Raw genomic sequence first — 19,124 nt, 5'->3', positions numbered from 1 at the left:
CGGTCTCTATTATTTACCGGAGTGAAAACCGAGACGAGGCCTAGGCCTGGTCGCGATTGTAAATCGCGGCCTATTATACGCGCGAACGCGTTCATCGGTCATCGGCGCCGTGGAATATGAATTCGCGAATCCTACCGGATGATCGTCGATCGTCGACATTTCATATATTCCGCCGTTTCTCACGGTTCGCCAAATAAATCGCGCCCACGGTGCGGCAATCAGTGGACAAAAATCGATAAACGAGATATTTATACGACAGTATCATACCTTATTGAAATATTAGGAGATAGTTGCTATCAGAGAAAACACATGTTAGTAGAGAAATACAGACGCCTCGCGATTATTGTCCCAATGGGATCTCGTTCCAGTTGTAGCCTCGTACCAGCGTCACCGGGTCGATGAAACGGGAAATAAGATTATAAAGTGTTAATAAGGTTAACCTTGAAATATTCGATGCAGTACTTTGCCCCCTATTTGTCTTTGAAAAGGGTAAAAAGCTTTGAAACACGAGAACAAATATTACTGAAGCGATCATAGATTTTTTGCTTTCCTAGAAAGAACGTATTGAATTTGACTAGATATAGAGATTACTTGTTGGTACAGCTAATAACACGGTATCAGAAGGGTACACGAAAGCAATGTATTATTACCAGATGCACTGACACGACAGGTTTATGCATCTACATCGCAAAAATAAAAGGTAACCGTGGTAATTGTTACTGTCGCTTTTCACTCGCCGTTCGAGTCATCGCATAAAATTATACAGCGACTGAGAGTCGCCTCTCAAGTGGAAAGAGTTAACGTTTATGAGGTAGGAATCGGTCGTTTCTGTGGGGCAAATAATACTGCAATCGGAGGAATCATGAGGAACATAGGTCTCAAAATTCTTGTCTTATATTTTAAGTTGAATTCTTTGCAATATTTATCACTTAAAGAAATCTTTCAGTGGATGTTATAAATTGACGAATTCAATACGAAATTTCGAGTAATCCTTTCGGCCTCTCTCTCACGTGACTCACAGCCACGCCGTCGGCGCCCATAGACCAGCGTCGGACAATCGGTCTTATCTATTGCCCCGCATTATTTCAATCTTGCGCGTCGCGAATCTTGTCGGCGCGCGGAGAATTCAATTTTCTCCGCGGAGCGTGCGCACCGGGACCGGTGTGTCATTCACTTCGCGAGACAGTACAATGGTCCATTTCATAGATCGCTTTTGTTAATCGCTCTACTAAACCGGCTATTATCGTTGAGGTGAGGGTCACGTTACTTGGTTCTCATTAGATACCCCGAGGGTCACGTTTCATTGTTCCTTCTGGAGAGCACAGTGCGGATGAATGATAGAATTTAGGACGAAAATCATCGTTCAATTATAAGTATCGGAATATTCGAATGTGTTTACAGAAAATAAAATGGGGAATGAAAAATTTGACAAATTTGTGAAATTATTCACTGCTTTGCAGCAACGGTAAGTTTTAGGACAAATGCATCTTCGTACTTTTATACTCAGAATACGCCAATCTGCTGAAATCGAGCATAAAAAATTGGACATTCCATTTGAAAAAACTTCTGTCAGTAACATTTTCTCATATTGTTTGAAATAACCAAATTATTTAAGTGGACAGAGTTCGTGAAACACACTGTATTTCTGACGAACGGAGGAATATTATAAAGCCACGATCCGGCTGAATATAACGACGATTAAAAATATAATTTAAAAAAGGAAAAAATCATTTTTTGAAACGACTTACCGCTGGTTGAGCTGTACTCGCCGATGTATCGCCTCGTCAGATACCGCACGACTACAGCTGAAATAAAAATAAAAAGCAATTAGAAGAAAAAAAGTTCGTACGTGTTTTCATTGTATCAATAAACATTTGAAGATTGATTACTATTACATATAGCGAGAATTCAATCGTCTGTTTCGGTTTAATAACATTTCTCTTGGATTACCTTAAATATTAATTTAAACACTTTTGATAGTTTTATTCGACAGTTATACGTTTCTGCAATAATATCCTCGATGATATCAGACGGAGAGAACGAAAGTTCTGCTCGTTTGTTTCTTAATTTCAGCAGCAACAGGTTCACGAGAGTGAAAAGCAATTAATCACCGATATAATTTCTCTGTTCACACGTAACCTTACGACTGTGCAATGAGCTTTTCAATTCCACAGGTAGAGAAATCTGGTTTCTGATTTTCAGATATAGCCGGACGAGAGTTTTCGAACCGTATTATTGCGGAGTTACGTAAATTTGATCTTTTATTAAGTAAAAAATATATTTGGAAACCTAGAACATGAGTCCAACATAGTTTCTATTAATTTCGTAAAGAATTAATATTTCTTGATAAATAAGATTGAAATTGCAGTCGTAGAAAGGTAATCAGATGATTTATTTGACATTAGGGTATGAAGATATGTAAATAATTTTCAAAATACTCAACTCCCAGATATAAATGAGTGGCAGCGACTCGTGTAAATCCAACTTTCGAAGGATTCATTACAGTAATTCGGATATTCGTGTATCCAGTGTCACCTCGTGGATAATTAACACGCTTTTCCTATCTCGGTCAGCTAATTGACGTCGATAAAATTGACAGGTGGTTCTCAGCTGTTAGAAAGTAACCCGTTCGCAATCGTGTTATTCACACACTGCCTCGTGTTTTCCTTATTTTATCGCGCCATCGGCATTAACATACGATCGACACAATTTTTATTGTCACGAAGTTCGATACGATGGACGCGTTTGTAACTTTCCATCATATTAATAAATTTATTTCTTCAATTATATTTCGGAGTTCTGAAGGTGAACATTGAGTTAAATTAAAGTTCAGATTTAATTTCAGAAGGTAAAAGTAAATTTTAGTAATACATGTTAAATATATCTTTTTGCCATACCAAAACCTTCTCTAATTCTGACAATTTACACGAGCAATTCTTGCAGATTTCACCGATATGTTGCCATTGTTTTAAACAAGTTTCAGCGTAATTCCGAATTTATATGATCGCTTCTATGAAAACACAAATTTGCATAAACATCTGCGGTCCATTAACAGGAAAGGAGAATTCTAGTAAAAAAAAAATTCCCGTTATTTATTGGCCAAGCCGCGGTGGTTATAAATAATTCCCGAGCAGGCGCGAGTTTCCCCCGGAGAGAAGAGATTAATTGAAAAGACGGGACGGATCGGTATCCACACACGTTCGTGGCCGGTGACTTAATTGAATTTTCGTCGATTCCCCGTTAAAGTGGGCGTGCACCCCGACACGAACTGCAGACACTCACAGGAAACCCAGCAATCGGTAGAGTAAGGCACCCATACGTCATTAGACGCGATAAAAGTATTCTGTTGCCGGCACCACACCTCCTGTCGACAGCCTCGCAGACGCGAGAGGAGCACGCTAGGCGCGTTCGCGAAGCGCCTCCGCTTATTTCATTCCGTTTGAACCCTGCAATTTCGCGGCGGAGAGATCCTTCTCTTGGTACCGTAGGAGACTCGGTAATTCGAACTACTTTCAGATGATATGGATCGGAGACTGGACCAACTCCTTTCTTCGAAAAATCCAGCGATCACCTGAAGATCAAGTGAATCTTGTAGATCGTAATTCTCTGTTTTTTGAATTCAGTAAAATTTCAGTTCAGTGAAGTTTTAGATTTGTTTTGAAACAATTCAAATTTTTGTCAAAATCGGTTCAATAGTTTGAAGTCCTTCAACTTTTTTCACAATGTCTCATTGATTCGCAGAAAACTTGTTGCGTCTGATGAATGTTTAAAATCTCTCGTTATATTCCACAGAGATATAAATGCATAAAATCTGCAATCTAATGATAATCACCGGACGATCCTACGAGATAAAGAGAAACGACCTCGGTCTCGGGTCTCGTGCGCCGCTGGGGATAAAAATCCCGTCGAATACGTAATAACGATAATTAATGAGCACGATATACAGGAAATGTCGTCCTCGAGAAATGCCGGTGCACGGCTGTGCCCCGGCCGTGAACACACGAACGGCAGTGCACTTGCGTCAAGGGACGGTCTCGCTTCATAAATTTCTTCGTTACTTCGCGAATCGTACGAGAGGGCTTAACATGTCGCGTACGTATAGTATCCTCCGGTTCGACCCTTCAAGACTTATCGAGTACATAGAGCCGCGCCGCGGACCGTGCCTCGTCGAGCCCTCGTTTATACACCGTTTATAAATCTGTCGTCGCAGCGGTTGGCAAAGTCCCGGGAGAGACCTCACGAGGAGAGCCGGAGAGGGTTGTCGGAGCGTAGAACTTGATCCGTGAAGTGATGCAACTGGTTCGGTTCCCGCTCGCTACGGCCGGCGAAGTGGACTGGTTACCGGAAATTGATGGGCCTCCGCCGTAGGAAATTGAACTGGAAAGGACTTTCAAGCATATGCCGCGTGTCCACGCGAGAATGAGTAGCTCTTGTGCTGCCTGGTGAGTTCAGAGTGTTGCTTTTAAGAGTTATTCTCGGCAGAGATCGTGAAGTCTCTTGGAAGTTAACCCTTTGCCTTATGACATCGGGTCAGACTCGTGGTGAGGATATCGAAATGGTTTCAACAGACAGACATATTATTCGTTTTCTTTGAGTCAAAGTGAAATACTAAATCGCTGATTATTTTAACTAGGCCAATGTCGATGCGTGGATACATTGACAATACAAATTTATACGCTATCAGTATTCTTACGTTTCTGATAGACCTCGTTAGATGACAGACCGTGGTGCATAACCTTCTGAGGTTCCCACGCGTTCGCGTGGATCCGCAGCCTGAAGATCTCTTCGGACCAGGGCGCTAAGTGGCTCGTGATCGGTATCGAGGACGCGTTCGCGCATCATCCGGTCTTTTGTCTTCGAAAGATAGAAAGCTCGGCCACCTCGGTGTCCATAAAACTTGCCCGCGTATCCGAAGTGGCACGGATCCGTTCGCTTCGGGTGCCTTCGCTGACATTTCAGGCGTTCGCAATTTGTACCTTTGTGTCGAACGAAAATACGTGTAAACTCTCTAGCATCGTCCGGACGAAAGTTCAGAGAGCCGGGGGAAATTCGAGACACGTATCAAGATAGGTAGAAGTTCACCGTGGCGACTGGAAATTTATGGCCGCCAGGGATCTACGAGGGGATCCATACGCGAGCGCGAGAGAAGGCCCCCTTTAAGCCTGTGCATTGTTGCGGGCGCACGGTGTCGTGCGACAGCGGAGAAGAAACCTCAGTTGAATGCCTTCGTCTAGTTCATAAGTCCTGAATTGAACGCGTCAACGGGCTTATCGGGGTCGATCTCCGAGGATACGAGGCTCAGCGTACGTACGCTCGTAAATACAACCGCTGTGTACCCGACGATACACGATAATGCATATCATTAAACAAATTCATAAAACGCCAGATAATCAGAGTTATAGGGAGGGGGAGGGGGCTTAATCGCGTCGCGGTTGTCGCCCGCAACCGACCCCATCGTTAACGCGTGTCTGTGTCTGGTGAAGTTCGAGCCACAGGCTATTTAAAGGGACGTGCGAGCTTTTTTTTCTAATATCAACACAATCGACGGTTGATTTTCTGAACAGAGATCGACGGTGTTATAGACTTCCGGGTGAAAACATCGATGTTCCCATGAAGGAATTATGATATTCGATGGAGTTACGTTTAAGTTCGTTTCTTCTGGTTATTTTATTAGGTGTACCAATTATCAAATTTAATTCTTATTTTCGAGGAAATCGCAAGACTATGCTGTTTCAGTGATACTTGACCCGATTCGACTATAGAGGAGTTGATTAAAACAATGAGGAGGTGCTCCAATCTTTTGAGCTGCAATGTAATCTGACAATATCTAATAATTTATATACATTTTATGAAATACTTCTAATCTATACTTTAAAAAACTCGAATTAACTGAACAATTTTTCGCTAATATGGGTAACATTAATATTGACGAAAACCCTTTGACAAAAGCTACTACTGACGATTTTCAGGAGCCTAATATGACATATGCACTCAAAATGAAATACGCTCAGATAAAGAGGATCCTACCGTACCAAACAAAAAACTAGACGACCCGACCTCACCTCAGCAACGAGCCTCCAGGGTTGGGACACGACTAGCCCAGGCAGGACAAGAGCACCAAGGCTAACCCCTCGGTTCGCCGCTTTTACCGTGCCGTGAATCGATCCTTTTTTACCTTGCTCCTCTTATCTTCAGCGATCGTGCCCGTAATTACTATTTTCTTACGTGCGCCAAGCTTTATCCGCCGTGAATCTATCTATAGACCGACTGTACGCGTCGCATGGACAAGGATCGAGCACCAGGCGAATGGCACTGCGCTGCTTCTCTCGGTGCGCAGGTTAGGTGCAATTGCAACCGTATTTCGATCTTCTTCAGCGCACAACAGGCTCCTCGATCTACGAACCAGCGACTTAATCGCCACATTTCTGCTCGTGCGCCGGTGCTATACACGGCCGTGTGTGCAATTGATTCGACAGTTCATTATCGGCGCGTTTTAATTGGCCTGATACGAGTGAAAATCTGTGCCAGGGAGACGGTTTATCGCGATTCCCGGTACGATATCGGTGCATGTCGACCGTCTGGAAACGAGACTTGAACCACGAGACGAACACCTGTTGCTCTTGTTGCGGCGGGAATTTTTTCTGTGCAGCGCGTAATGGCCTTCCGAGCGATTATTATTAGGTGATTAGAGACGAAATGGACTTTCTTTTACGGCTCGTTCGGTCTAATCAACCGGAGGTGTTGCTACCGACACCGGTTCAAGTGTAACGCAGATCGAGACTGCTGTTGTATGTACTGTTGAACTAGTTTGGGAAGTACTGAACGGTATTGGTTTCACTGATTGTGTCGATAGTGGAAGTAAAGTGTTACTTCCATGTGTTGAATACGGGTAAAAGTATTTTTAAAAACATTTTAACTTGTTTAAAAACATTAAAAACTATTTTGAAATATAAGTAAAATATCTACGAAATATGTATAACTATGATCTATAGGTCTATAGGATTTAATAAACTAAACACACTTGAATAACTTGAGAAAATCATGAAATAAACAATAGCTAACACTATCACACACAAAACTAGATGTCACGAACAAAACTTCGTATCAGATGAACACTTCGTATACACAATATCGATATTTACATGTATCGGAACTGTATCGGGCATCCCTAATCAGATACAATATATGTTTTACATAATGTTAGTCAATTTGTAAATACTCCACTCCCAAAACACTAGTATCTCGAACAATCAAACTATCGTACGAAATTAGTCAGTGAAACAATCCCAATGAATTTGTTTAAGAAACTCAATGTTGTATCCACCTGAATCATTTCCAACAACATGCTACTTAATACCTACCAAAAGAAGAAAATACGAAATGAAGAGATGTTAAACGATAAAGTTTTCAGCAATGCAATCAATTATTTTCCACGCGGGACCCTCATTAATGCGAGTCCCGACGTTTTTTTTATGCCGTTCGTACAAAGACCGACATACAATATGGCCGCTCGTTTTATATTCGGTCACTCCATCATCCTGTATGATTATTCATATTTGTAACTTCAGGCTTCGTCCCGGTCGTATGAATCAAGACCCACGGAACGGGGCTCCGGGCCGTGAATTCAGCTACGATAATAAATCGTCGCGAATCGCTGATTCACTCTTTATATGCTCATTTATGCGCGCGAGCTTTTTCCTGAAATAGATGCACGCGCGCATACGTATGCGTACGACACCGAATTTGTTTCTCTCTTCGGGAACAAAAATTCGAGCTGACTCGCTCGCCCCTCGTAAAATATTGAAACAACTGCTGGATTATTTACGATCGTCTCGCGTTGCAAGTGTCCACCGCGAGTTTAACAACCAAAACCATGTTCGAAAAGTATTTTTTTTCTCCGATTGAAACCGGTCTGCAACCGTATTTGGAATTGATTCTTCAAAGATACGCTTGATTATTGTCTATTAAATAATCGTTCCCATCGAGAACCGGACTGATACACAATTTATATTAAAAAGAATGTCGGTTCACTTTGATTTCGATGCACTGATTTAACTATTTCTAGAGAACACTGACCCAATTTTTATGAGAACACCGATAAACTCTCGTAATCAGTGATGCATATGCTTTGATTTTATATACAGATAGTAATACTTATTAATAATATTCATTCATGAATGTATAATCTACTATTCCAATCCGTGATACCAACATTTTTATCTCCTCGAATCGTATCTCTGTAAGATAAGTATCGAAGTGATTCAATTCCACAATGAAATCGACAAATGTTAAGTTTCCCTACCTCAGATTACTATATCCTTTAATATTATTATAAGACCGATAGTCATCGGAGTGACTTACGAATCGGATTACTTTTTGTACCCCAAAAATGTTTTTCATTCAATTAACATATATCACGCCCGTTTAATTAAAGTCCTATGAATAAATTTTCCGACAGGATCCATTTTCTTCTGGAACGACCAACCAGGATTCCACAACGGTCGTAAAAATAAGATGAACCACGAGGGAAGTCGAGCAATATAAAATAATGATCGCACGGATGTAGAACGAAAGCCGGTGAATTACTTTTTTTTTCCACCCGTCTGCCCTGCACTTTTTTCTCCAGGCCTGGTAATAAAGCGCGTCGTTTAGCCGAAATGAATTTATGAATACTTCGCGGCGACATGGAAATGCGCACCGGCTTCCAATTGCCACTTCAATAGGCGCTAACGCAGATAAATGGCCCTAACCGTAATCATCGACGCTTCTCGTCGCTTCCAGGAGCTTTTCTATTAATGTATTCTGCAAAACTGCTTCGCTCCGTATACATTACCGCGAAACATTGTTACGAACTTATTATAGGGGAACCTGTTGTACCTCGGACATGGTTGTACCACGGTCCTATATCCAATATTAAATGTTCGTGGATTTTTTTTTTGCAAAATTGGCAATACTGGTTTATACGTAATCTACAAGAAGGCCTACAAAAGTTAGTCGCACATACATACGTGATACAAGTAGCGAACTTGTTAATAATTTGCTGCATTAATATCCGCAATCTAGTAATATTTTTTAAGATACAAAACTGATCTCAGAACCCTGAATCGATCAAACATTCCTCAATCCTCATGTTCAATTCTGCCATCTCTTAAAACCTTAACCCGTTTTCTTTACCACCGTGACTGCCAGATAATTCCCCACATTATCTTCACAGTCCTAGAACACTCACACCGACAAAACGCAGGCTGCCCGAGCCACCAATTACATTACACATATTAATTAATTAACATCACGCTAGAACACGTATCATCTTTATAAAGCTGACATGGTAATCAACGTGTTAAACACCCTGCATAATTCTCTCCAGGATCAAATGAGGCCCGATCCGCAGAAGGTCAAAGCGCTAAAGCCCGTCAAGATAGCTACCAGAGGCTAGCCTGAAAAAGTGCCCGGCACGCAAAGGGGTTAATTTACTCGAGTCGGCACGAAAGAATCTCGCGCGTCGGTTCTCCCCTTGCTCGATCAAACGAAGATTCAGGGAACAAAGCGAGCCGAGGGATTCCAATTAGAAAGAAGACGCAACCAGCCAGTAACCGGTAGCCCTCTCCAGGACCTGGCGAGAAAAATCCGTCGCCATCCGAACCGAGGGATTCCACTAATTCGATTCCAACCAGACGGGATTTGTTGTTTCCCCCCCTTGATGCTGGTAAGCGTGGAAACATAGATTCGCCGGAAGCCGATAAGGGAGGGAAAGCATCGGACCGGTGCGTAAGCTCGGCATGCAGGAGGCCGAACGGGGCAAGCGCGTTGCTCGGTAACAGAACGGATGTATCGGATGTCCAGATCTCTCAACCTGCTGCTGCCGTGCAGGGATTTTTCGTAGCTCAACGACCTGCTGACCACTCTCATGTGATATCCGATAACGTCCACGGAGGTCCTTATTATACCCAGCAGGACACTGGCTCTCTCACGACTTTTACGGATTCCCCCCCGCGCGCCGGGAATATCCGCTTTCTGATCAAACGCTCGTCCTATCCGAGGTGGGACGATAGAAACCGGCGGTCGTGTGAGAACGTATTTTCGGATCGCGAAACTCGGGGAAATATGGACAAGGGATTAACCCTTTGCGGTTCGACGCGCAGCTAAAACTGTAAATACGGTTGCTTCGAAGTATTTTCGCGTGGTAACACCCATTAGTCGCCAATATTTTTGCGTGGTAACCCATTGGTTGCAAATATTTTCATGTGATATTTCGTGAGCTGATTGGAAGTATTTTTACGTGCAAAGACGGTTAGTTGCAAATATTTTCGCGTGTAACTCGGATTGGTTGGAAATATTAAACAAATTTTTGCAATCTAACAAAACTACTATTTTGCTATCATACCGTTTCAAAATATTACATTTTATACTTTTCTTGGATTCGATACGATTGATCTGAAATTACTTTACCAATAAACAAGTGAATATCATGATGATGAGTATGTTCTGGTTTTTGACCACGAATGTTTAACTTGCAGAAATATAACGAAAATGTAAAGTATTTGAAATTATGTATTTTATAAGGATAAATCAATAGCAGTAATCAAGCTGAGATTAAACAAAGAATTATAAATAGTTCATACACACAATTAATCGCGACATAACGATAAAAAAAAATAGCGACTTGTGTGTACAACAGAGAAATTACACGTTATTCATGGTATCAGTTCCATGGCTTATTAATGGGATTAATTCGAGGTCGGTGAACTATCTTATTGCCTTCATTTACTCGCTTTGTATGCGTCGTACGACTGTCGGGGCTAACTAATGCACTGTATTATACCAAAGACTATACGTATTCATCTTAACGGCACTTTCATTCAATCCGTCGTTTGCGGTATTAGATAGACGTGCAGAAATTACACGTTTTACATGGAACAATATTAGTACCGTCCATAATAATTAATACCTCACCGATACATTTGTATCCGTACCGTGGGACATACTTTTATACAATCGTGACTGTACTGTATATTTGCGTTACAATGAACCATGCCTGGATTTAAATTTGTAACTAAAAAATAATTAAATCTGGAGGAAAGTACAACTACAATTCAGGACCCCTTAAAGATGACAATTTAAAAAGATATAAAATCATTCAAATTTAAAAAGTGGCAAAACTATTATAAATCCCTCTTTTTATGTGTTTGTACTTGTTTATACTTATAGTTTATCCTCAGATATTTTAACAATGACGATTTTTTTAATGCATATGTACATTTTCTGTTTTCACACATAAATACAATTTTTTGCAATTTATATGCTACATTTGGAAAAGTTTCAATTTCTGCATCAAAGCATGTAAAAATTTACGTTAAAAATAAATTGGAATGTGAGAATTCTTTTTTGTACATATATTATGTTTTATAGGGAATTCTGAGTATGCAGTAAAATGAAATGAAATATAAAGAAAAGATTTTCCACTTCCTGGAAACCTGTTTATAAAGACAGTCTTATGTTCTTACCCACGAATAAAAATAATTTCTCGCGTATAAACAAAATCCAATGTATTGAGCTCCAACAAATGAAAAAACATTTGCCAAAAACAATAATGTAAAAACGGCTTATCTTCGTCACTATCTAGTTGTATTTATCAAAAACTCTTATGATATGTATTTAATGTCCTTAAAAATAAATACTGAATTTGAGGAAAAAGATGCATTACTAATTGACACACTTAATAGCATTTACTTAAAACATGAATTCAATTCCTCAAACCAAATCCACTATGCAATCATTCAAATAAATTTTAACACCATTAAAGAGTTGAAATTACTTAAAACAGTCCAAATGCAAAGTATCGAAAATACGTTAATAGCGACGCAGTTGAAGCCGCCATATTAACAGTTACAAAATGAAACTTCAAAGTATGTAAAGTTTACGTTACCTGACTTTCCGACTCTGGGGCCGCCGAGGACGACCACCCTGATCCTGTTGACGTTTGTCATCAGACGTGGATGTTAGGTGTCATCCGAGCTTCGCTTGCACATTATATACTCTTCAATTGACACTATTCGCGTTGCTTTTCACTCTGCGCGCCGTCCGTTTCGTTTTAGCGGCATTGAGGTCCATTTACATCGCGCACGCGCGCGTAAGGACACTCGCCGCAAGGGTTTATGGGTAACGAGCACAAGCGCGCCACAAAACGAATATTCAAAAACACGGTTTTCCCGTGTCGAGCTTCTATTTGTTCAAGTTGCAAACTAACCAATAGCACTGGTAACGTTGATCACTTGTTCCGTTTCCACTAATCACGTCGAATAGTAGGGACAGCTCAGCGATGTACTCGAAGCCACGATGTTCATTCTATGCACGCTCCCCAATGGTGCGATAAACTCTGTTGAGTAAGGACCACCGTTTTAACCGCGACGACACGTCGATCTTTCGAAACGTCGCTCGAATGTGATTCACTACACGACCGTTGCAGTCCTCTCGCGAAGAACTCATGGACCGTGCGCCTCGAATTGTTACATCCAATTTAAACGACTGGCGTAACGCGACAACTAGCTCACCGAATTCGTTGAACGAACTGCTATTTAGTTCCAGCGATTCGACACAGACACACACACGCACGCGCGATTTCCAAACATCGTACACACTAGTCCTGCTTCCGGTTTTATCCCTCGTCGAAATATTTGTCGCACTGAACACGGCCCGAAAGTTTCTCGACTGACAATGTCACAGGCTCGTCTCTTGCGTCCCGTCGTTGAAAATGCCACCACTTTCTGTCCCCCTCGATTTCTCGTTCCTCACCGATTTCTCTTTTTTGTTCCCCTCGAAAACTTCACTTTCCACGTTCGCCGCGGCTCGACTGCATCAACCACCTCTGGACCCACGTCTCGATTAAATGTCGGCGTACGACGGCGGCGCTCCGGTCGCGTCGCGGGAAAACATGCGGGCCAGCGCACCGCGACACGCTGCGAATAATAACACAAGAAACGATTCAAGAAATGCTGTCTTGCTAGTTCCATTTATAACGGGTCGACGGCCTCCCTCTCCTCATCTTCTCTTGTCGCTTGGCGCCGCCAACGTCGGTCGCCCCGTTCGGATTACAAAAAGGAAAGAAAAAAAGAGGTTAGACGCGTGCACGCGCGCGCGCACCAGCAGCGGAACCGCTTGCTCCGTTGGACGGGCAGACGAATACTGGAAGCAAAGCTGCGCGGAGAACTAAACTCCCGAGCACCGCCCACGTGGCTCTCGCAATTCCTGCGTCGCGCCGTTTGAATTTTTTCATTCTTTGCACGGCAGGAATAACTGTCGACCCATCTGAACGAAATTCGGGACCAAGAATTTTGTTATATTCGTTCACGGTTGTTTCTGACGTTTCCCAATAACTGGCAATAAATGTTGAAAAGGTTTTAGAACAATCACCGAAGAGACATTTATTCAGATAGACCGACACTTTTGGAACTACTTTCTTCGCTGCTGTGGCATGCACGCGCGAACACTTCTGTGGATTAAAGTTTCCCGCGTCGATTGAGGCAGAAGGGAATGCTGGTATTAGGGTGGCACGCCTGAAATGTCATTTTTCTCCGTGAACCTATTTGAACCCTGCCGCTGTTTCGCGCGCAAAAGATTACGGGCGTTTATAATTAACGACAGAAGAATATTTAGGGAAATTTTAGTGAATTCATGTTGCTGAATATTAGACCGTTCTACCGAAAAATTCAACTTTCATAAAGTATTACATTTCGTCCGTAGACCAATACAACGGTTGCTTTTGAAACTAGTATCGTTGTAGAATTATGTATATAAGGAAATTCTTGAAATACTACGTTTCAACCTTGAAAATAATTCGTGTATCAACTTATATGATTCACTTGTTGCGATTTCAGGCACGAGATTAGATAACGTTAATTGACTTTACCGTCCATCAGCTCGTATTGTTGTTTTGAAAATACAGACCGGTGCAATGTCCTTGAAAACACTGCGTTATCTGCGCCAAGACACGAACATTCCGGAACATATCGTACAAAATTGCGAATCATCAATATCTATGTGTTAACAAACGGCGGCACACGTGTAATTAAACCCAGCATTTCCTTCGCGGACAATACACACGTCAGTCAGCTTCTCTTACACGTTGAACACTTCATCGCGGTTTATCGTACTCGCCGTATAACAGGCGCACCTACAGACGTACATATGCGCCATGCGAGAAAAGAATTTAACCTCTTAACCGTGCGTACAAACAAACGCGTTAAAAGAACATTTTTGGGATCGATTCAGGTGTAACGGGAAGTCAATAAATCGTATCGGCACGACCTCCAGAAGGACGACCATCATGTGCAAACATCAAGCAGCGCACATCAAATGTGGCCCATGTTTGTACAAGGAAGGCGGTCTTCTTTCCATAAGAATGGCATGTGATACGATTCGACGTAACGAACGTACGGAAAGCACGAATAAATAAATACCTTGATATCCACTAGCGATAATAAATTCACTCGACGAAGAATTCCACGATCGAAGTTAGTCCCTCCCGTATCTTTTCGTTATTCCACGTCGTAATACGGGACGAGGCGAAACGAAATAATGTACACGGGACGACGAAATATGCGGATGGGAACGAGCACGATACACGGATTGATCTCTGCACCAATCTCACCGAGCGCTCGCCGGCGAATGCTCGAGCTTGAGTGCCTCGCGCTGTCTAATATGCACTCTCCAGTCTGCCCACTGCACGCCTCGACCACGGCATGGCGTACCGCTCGACGCAGACAAGGTGACTGGCGTGTTAACAGGTAAGCGGAGACCGATGCGCGAGCGCTAGTATGCAGGCGCGTGTCCCGCGCGACTACAGGTAACTATGGGAACACTTTTCTCTTTATGGGCACAATAACTTCGTCCGCATCCGAGGTACCGTGCCTCGAATTATCGCGTTATCGTTATCGGATCGAACAAGCTTTTCACCGATGATAATTTCAGATAACAATCGTTGAGCCCGTCATCCGTGATAAAGGTGAACTATAGGTTGCGGAACTTAATCTTATGATGCAGCTCTGCAAAGAAGCTCCTATTTCTACATTTATAAAAATTTTCCTGTAAATTTTTCATTTTTATTGAATAAAATCTAATTACCATTACTGATGAACATTAAGATTGTTAATTTATTTTTATAATTATTATATATCCTTCAGTCCCATGAACTTTTGATAAGAAGATATTATTTATATGCATCTAATTCGTACCTTATCTGTATTTTGAATTCTTTATGCTTGAGCCTGAAACTAACAAGATATTAGGTATAATTCGGAGTGGTGTGTTATGAATGATCGCGTAAATTGTATTCAAACACCACTGTATATTCCCCATGAAACTTTCGTTGGAAACGCATCATAAGGAGCATCTCTACTTTACCGACTGAGTCTAGATGTTTCTTCGCTGATAAATTATACGAAATTGATAATTTGGTATGGTACCCATGGCAACCGTATTAACCAGGTGCTAACAGGAGGAAGTCTTTTCCACCAACGTGGAATTTTGTTTAGAAATATGGATGGGAACGATACAGAACTTATTCACATCGCGAAACCGGAGAAAAAGTCGTTGCTCCAAAGGTACGACATACCGGTCGAGCATCTTTCGTACGAATATATTTCTCAATGTACAAATGGAAAAAAGTTGGAACGTATAGTAACTATACTGCGGTAAGTGTAAACTATAATTCAGCGGGGTTTTCAATTCTTCGAAAATTGAATTTTAATAAACAAATTCGATTGTTGTAAATCCGTGATACAATTTCTAATACATAGTTTGATTCTATTATAACAAAATGGATTATAAATAAACAATAATAATAAAAGGTAATACATTATGAAAGGACATCTAGAACTCGCCTTTTTTTAATTTACAAAATTATATCAAAATTTTGGCACTGATCCAATATTGTCAGCAATATCATTTTTTCGTATCCTCAATTCTTATCAAAACTTCTCAATATTTCTTATGCTTACAAATTCTTTACTATAGAATATTACTGTAAAATTGTACCAATTAAAATAGTTTTTACATCAAATAAATACATACACGGTGTTTTATTAATAGGTCCGGCGAAGAAGGGTATTATCCCGATTTATTGAAACACGCGGAAGAACGGCTGGCCGCTGTTAAGCCAACGAGTATAATTCTAAGAAAATGTGAACCTATTCTAACGCGAAATATGTTAAATCCAAGTGAATCTAAAGAGATTGATAAAGACATTAAACAGTGGGCGTCCGAAATGCAGTCTCGAGAGAAAGATTTAGCGGAAGGAAAGAGTACTGCAATAACAGATCCCATTCCGCAACCGAATGTTAGACAATTTAATGAAGAATCCGTGAAAGTATATTCATTTCATTGTATACTTTTTTCTTCAATTACTACGTATTGCCAATTCTTATTATTTCATTGTGTCGTTTTAAAAGTATATAACATTTAGGGCGTATTTATTAGATTTTTAACAAGAAAACATTATATTTAAGTCACCTTGATTGACTATATGCAAATTCTATTCCCCATAATCCATTTCTTTAAATATTATTTTCTTGATCTAATTAGAAAAATACAGCAACGCGAATGAAAGATTCTAATAAAACAAAACGAATCTCCTCGTGTGATTACGCTGCATGGGATAAATTCGACGTTGACACCGAATTAAGTAAAATTGACATACGGGACGAACAAAAACAGATCGAAGCTAAAAAATTTCAACAAAAGCAAAAAGAACTTAAAGAGAAAAAGAAACTGGATAAAGAAACTATTATTAACAAATGTGAGTTACAACACATCTATAGACACATATACAATACATCCTATAGTTGTTCTGAGCGTTGAATAAATTTCTGTTGATTATATGGAGTAAAAACAAATGCGCACAATTTCATTAGCATCATTAACCGGAACCGAATTAAATGTCATGGCGGAACAAGAAAAAGAAAAAGGAAATGAGGCATTTAGAGCTGGAGACTACGAAGAAGCTCTCGAACATTATAATACTAGCATAAAAATAGACTCAACTGTAACCGCTTATAATAATCGTGCGATGACATGTAAGAAAATTTATCTTTACATTATAATAATTGATATTAAAAATAATCTATTCGCGTATTTTCAGTCATCAAACTCGGTCGCCATGAAAACGCCCTTAAAGACTGCAATTTGGTAATTAGCACGGATAGTACAAATGTAAAAGCTTTGCTCCGGCGAGCTATAACTTTAGAGTATCTTAAAAGATCGTCTGAGGTATTCATTTATCAACTAGTTTGTTCATGTATTAACTTTCGTAGCAGATACTGTTAAAGCAAATGTTTAATTAATTTTCAGGCGTTATCTGATTACGAAGTTGTTTTGAAATTAGAGCCAACAAATACGAGTGCAATAGCTGGTGTGAAAAAATTAAGGAAACCGTGCGAGTCTAGGAAAGTTAGGTACGGAATAACGTAAACTATTATTTAAATTAAATTGAACTGATCCTCATCTGATATTTGCAGGATGACTATTGTGGAGCAGAACGAAACTGAAAATGAAAAGTCACAAATTAATAATGTTGGGGAAAATCAAAATTACAGTAAGCAATCTACTAAGAAATTAGGCATTGAAAATAGTATATGTTATTGCGACAGAGCACCAGGACCATCGCAATACTTGAAACCTAGACCACACTTTAGAGCAGATTACTGCCTCGATAACGATAATAGACATAACATAATGATTAAAAACGATGTATTAAAGATACCAGAATTTAATGCTAATCAGAATCTTAGTTCGACGCAAGGAACTAAAAGTTCCTCTTCATTTACGAAACCGAAATCAATTTTCTCTTGTCCGACACCCTCTAAACGAAACAGCACGGTTATCATAGAAGAATTGCCCAACGAGACTTGCAACAATAATTCTGCAACAAATAGAAATAAGTTTAACGGAACAAGTTCAAATAAAAATAATTCTATTGGAAACACTATAAATAACAATAGAACAACTGATAATAAGTCGAATGTTAAAAATTCCAATAAAAATAGGGGACCTAATGTAACGTCTTCTGCAAGAAAAATTCAAATAGCTGATAAATATGAAAAAAAGACTAGTAAACCGGAAAAACATGTTTTAAAGGTAGGTTTCCAATTACTCGATCGAAGAAAAAAATAAATATAAAAATCAATAAAATTCCAGAATTATAATAATATTGGAACAGCCTATGAGTTTATGCGTACATGGCGCTCGTTGAAGAATGATGACTTAGAAATGCATGCCCAGTTGCTGCGGTCTTTGAGTGTCGATAAGTTAGGTTCAGGTTGGTACTCGGATAATAAAATGTTTACACTCTGTGATAAAATTTTTAAACTAATTCTTTAACGAATTATATTAGTTTTAGGCAATGAACTTGATGGGAATATGTTCAGTATGATTTTGCGTTGTTTGGAGCGACATTTTTGCACACCTAGTGACACCGAGTTACTTAATAATTTTTTAAAGTCATTTAGTCAAGTGAAACGTTTCTCCATCCTCCATTTGTGCATGAACACTGAGGACAAACTAGGTATGCTTATATTGAATTTTGGGAAATACATTTGACAGTGAACATTTTATGTATTTCATAATTATGACAATTGCATTTGTTTTATAGCTGTGAAATACATAATCAATTTCTTAGAAGAGCATGGGACTTCAGAAACTTTGTCATTGCGGCAAATTTACTGCATCTAATTGTAAGAAGACTACACGCGTTCTTAGGCATTTTTGAATTTCGTAGTGACATTTCAGCGACGAGTACCAACTTTATACAGCCTAGTAACAATACACGAGATACACTACAAATAGTTACTTTTCAGTTTCACCTATAACAGTGATTATTTAAAAAGAATTGTTATTAATTAATAATAACAGTATATTCAAGAACAACATGGTTTCGACAAATTACTAATTTATATAATTTCTAGCCCAAGTCCTAGCGTAACGCTACAATTGCATAGCTTCCAATCGCGCACCCGAAAGAGACATCTCGAAATTAAGAAAGAAACTTATCTTACCATTTTTCCTGCATCTATTGGTTAAATCGAAACATTATTAACTAATACTTCTCTCAATCCTCATTGTCGATGACCATA

The 19,124-nt window shown here is 40.0% G+C and overlaps 2 protein-coding genes across 2 annotated transcripts in view; one reads left to right on the top strand and one right to left on the bottom strand.

The window, feature by feature from the left end:
* LOC107193102 (ras-related and estrogen-regulated growth inhibitor-like) overlaps positions 1-12,551 on the bottom strand; it is a 55,177-nt gene extending 42,626 nt beyond the window's left edge. Inside the window, exons 1-2 of the mRNA XM_015582491.1 lie at positions 11,927-12,551; positions 1,749-1,805 (exon numbers count right to left, since the gene is read on the bottom strand). Of these exons, the coding sequence (XP_015437977.1) occupies positions 1,749-1,805; positions 11,927-11,987 (118 nt within the window). The 5' untranslated portion in view covers positions 11,988-12,551. The remainder of the gene's footprint in view (positions 1-1,748; positions 1,806-11,926) is intronic.
* Positions 12,552-15,534: 2,983 nt separating this feature from the next.
* Positions 15,535-18,723, top strand: LOC107193070 (sperm-associated antigen 1). The gene is made up of 10 exons (XM_015582451.1): positions 15,535-15,689; positions 16,087-16,363; positions 16,579-16,792; positions 16,908-17,069; positions 17,135-17,262; positions 17,344-17,447; positions 17,511-18,129; positions 18,190-18,310; positions 18,386-18,556; positions 18,644-18,723. The coding sequence occupies exons 1-10, from the start codon at positions 15,535-15,537 to the stop codon at positions 18,721-18,723; spliced, it is 2,031 nt and encodes a 676-aa protein (XP_015437937.1).
* Positions 18,724-19,124: the final 401 nt, after the last annotated feature.

This window comes from Dufourea novaeangliae, unplaced genomic scaffold, assembly GCF_001272555.1.
Source record: "Dufourea novaeangliae isolate 0120121106 unplaced genomic scaffold, ASM127255v1 scaffold493, whole genome shotgun sequence".
NCBI classification, from domain to species: Eukaryota; Metazoa; Arthropoda; class Insecta; order Hymenoptera; family Halictidae; genus Dufourea; species Dufourea novaeangliae.
Note: the sequence above shows the minus strand (reverse complement) of the source record. Positions and strands in the feature narration are given on the sequence as shown.

What these genes read in the sequence shown, in the direction of transcription:
- LOC107193070 (XM_015582451.1), top strand. Translation starts at nt 15,535, where the DNA reads ATGGATGGGAACGATACAGAACTTATTCACATCGCGAAACCGGAGAAA. An exon ending in TTAATGAAGAATCCGTGAAA is followed by an intron (nt 16,364 to 16,578) that starts GTATATTCATTT and finishes TGATCTAATTAG; the next exon opens with AAAAATACAGCAACGCGAAT. An exon ending in AGAAACTATTATTAACAAAT is followed by an intron (nt 16,793 to 16,907) that starts GTGAGTTACAAC and finishes CAATTTCATTAG; the next exon opens with CATCATTAACCGGAACCGAA.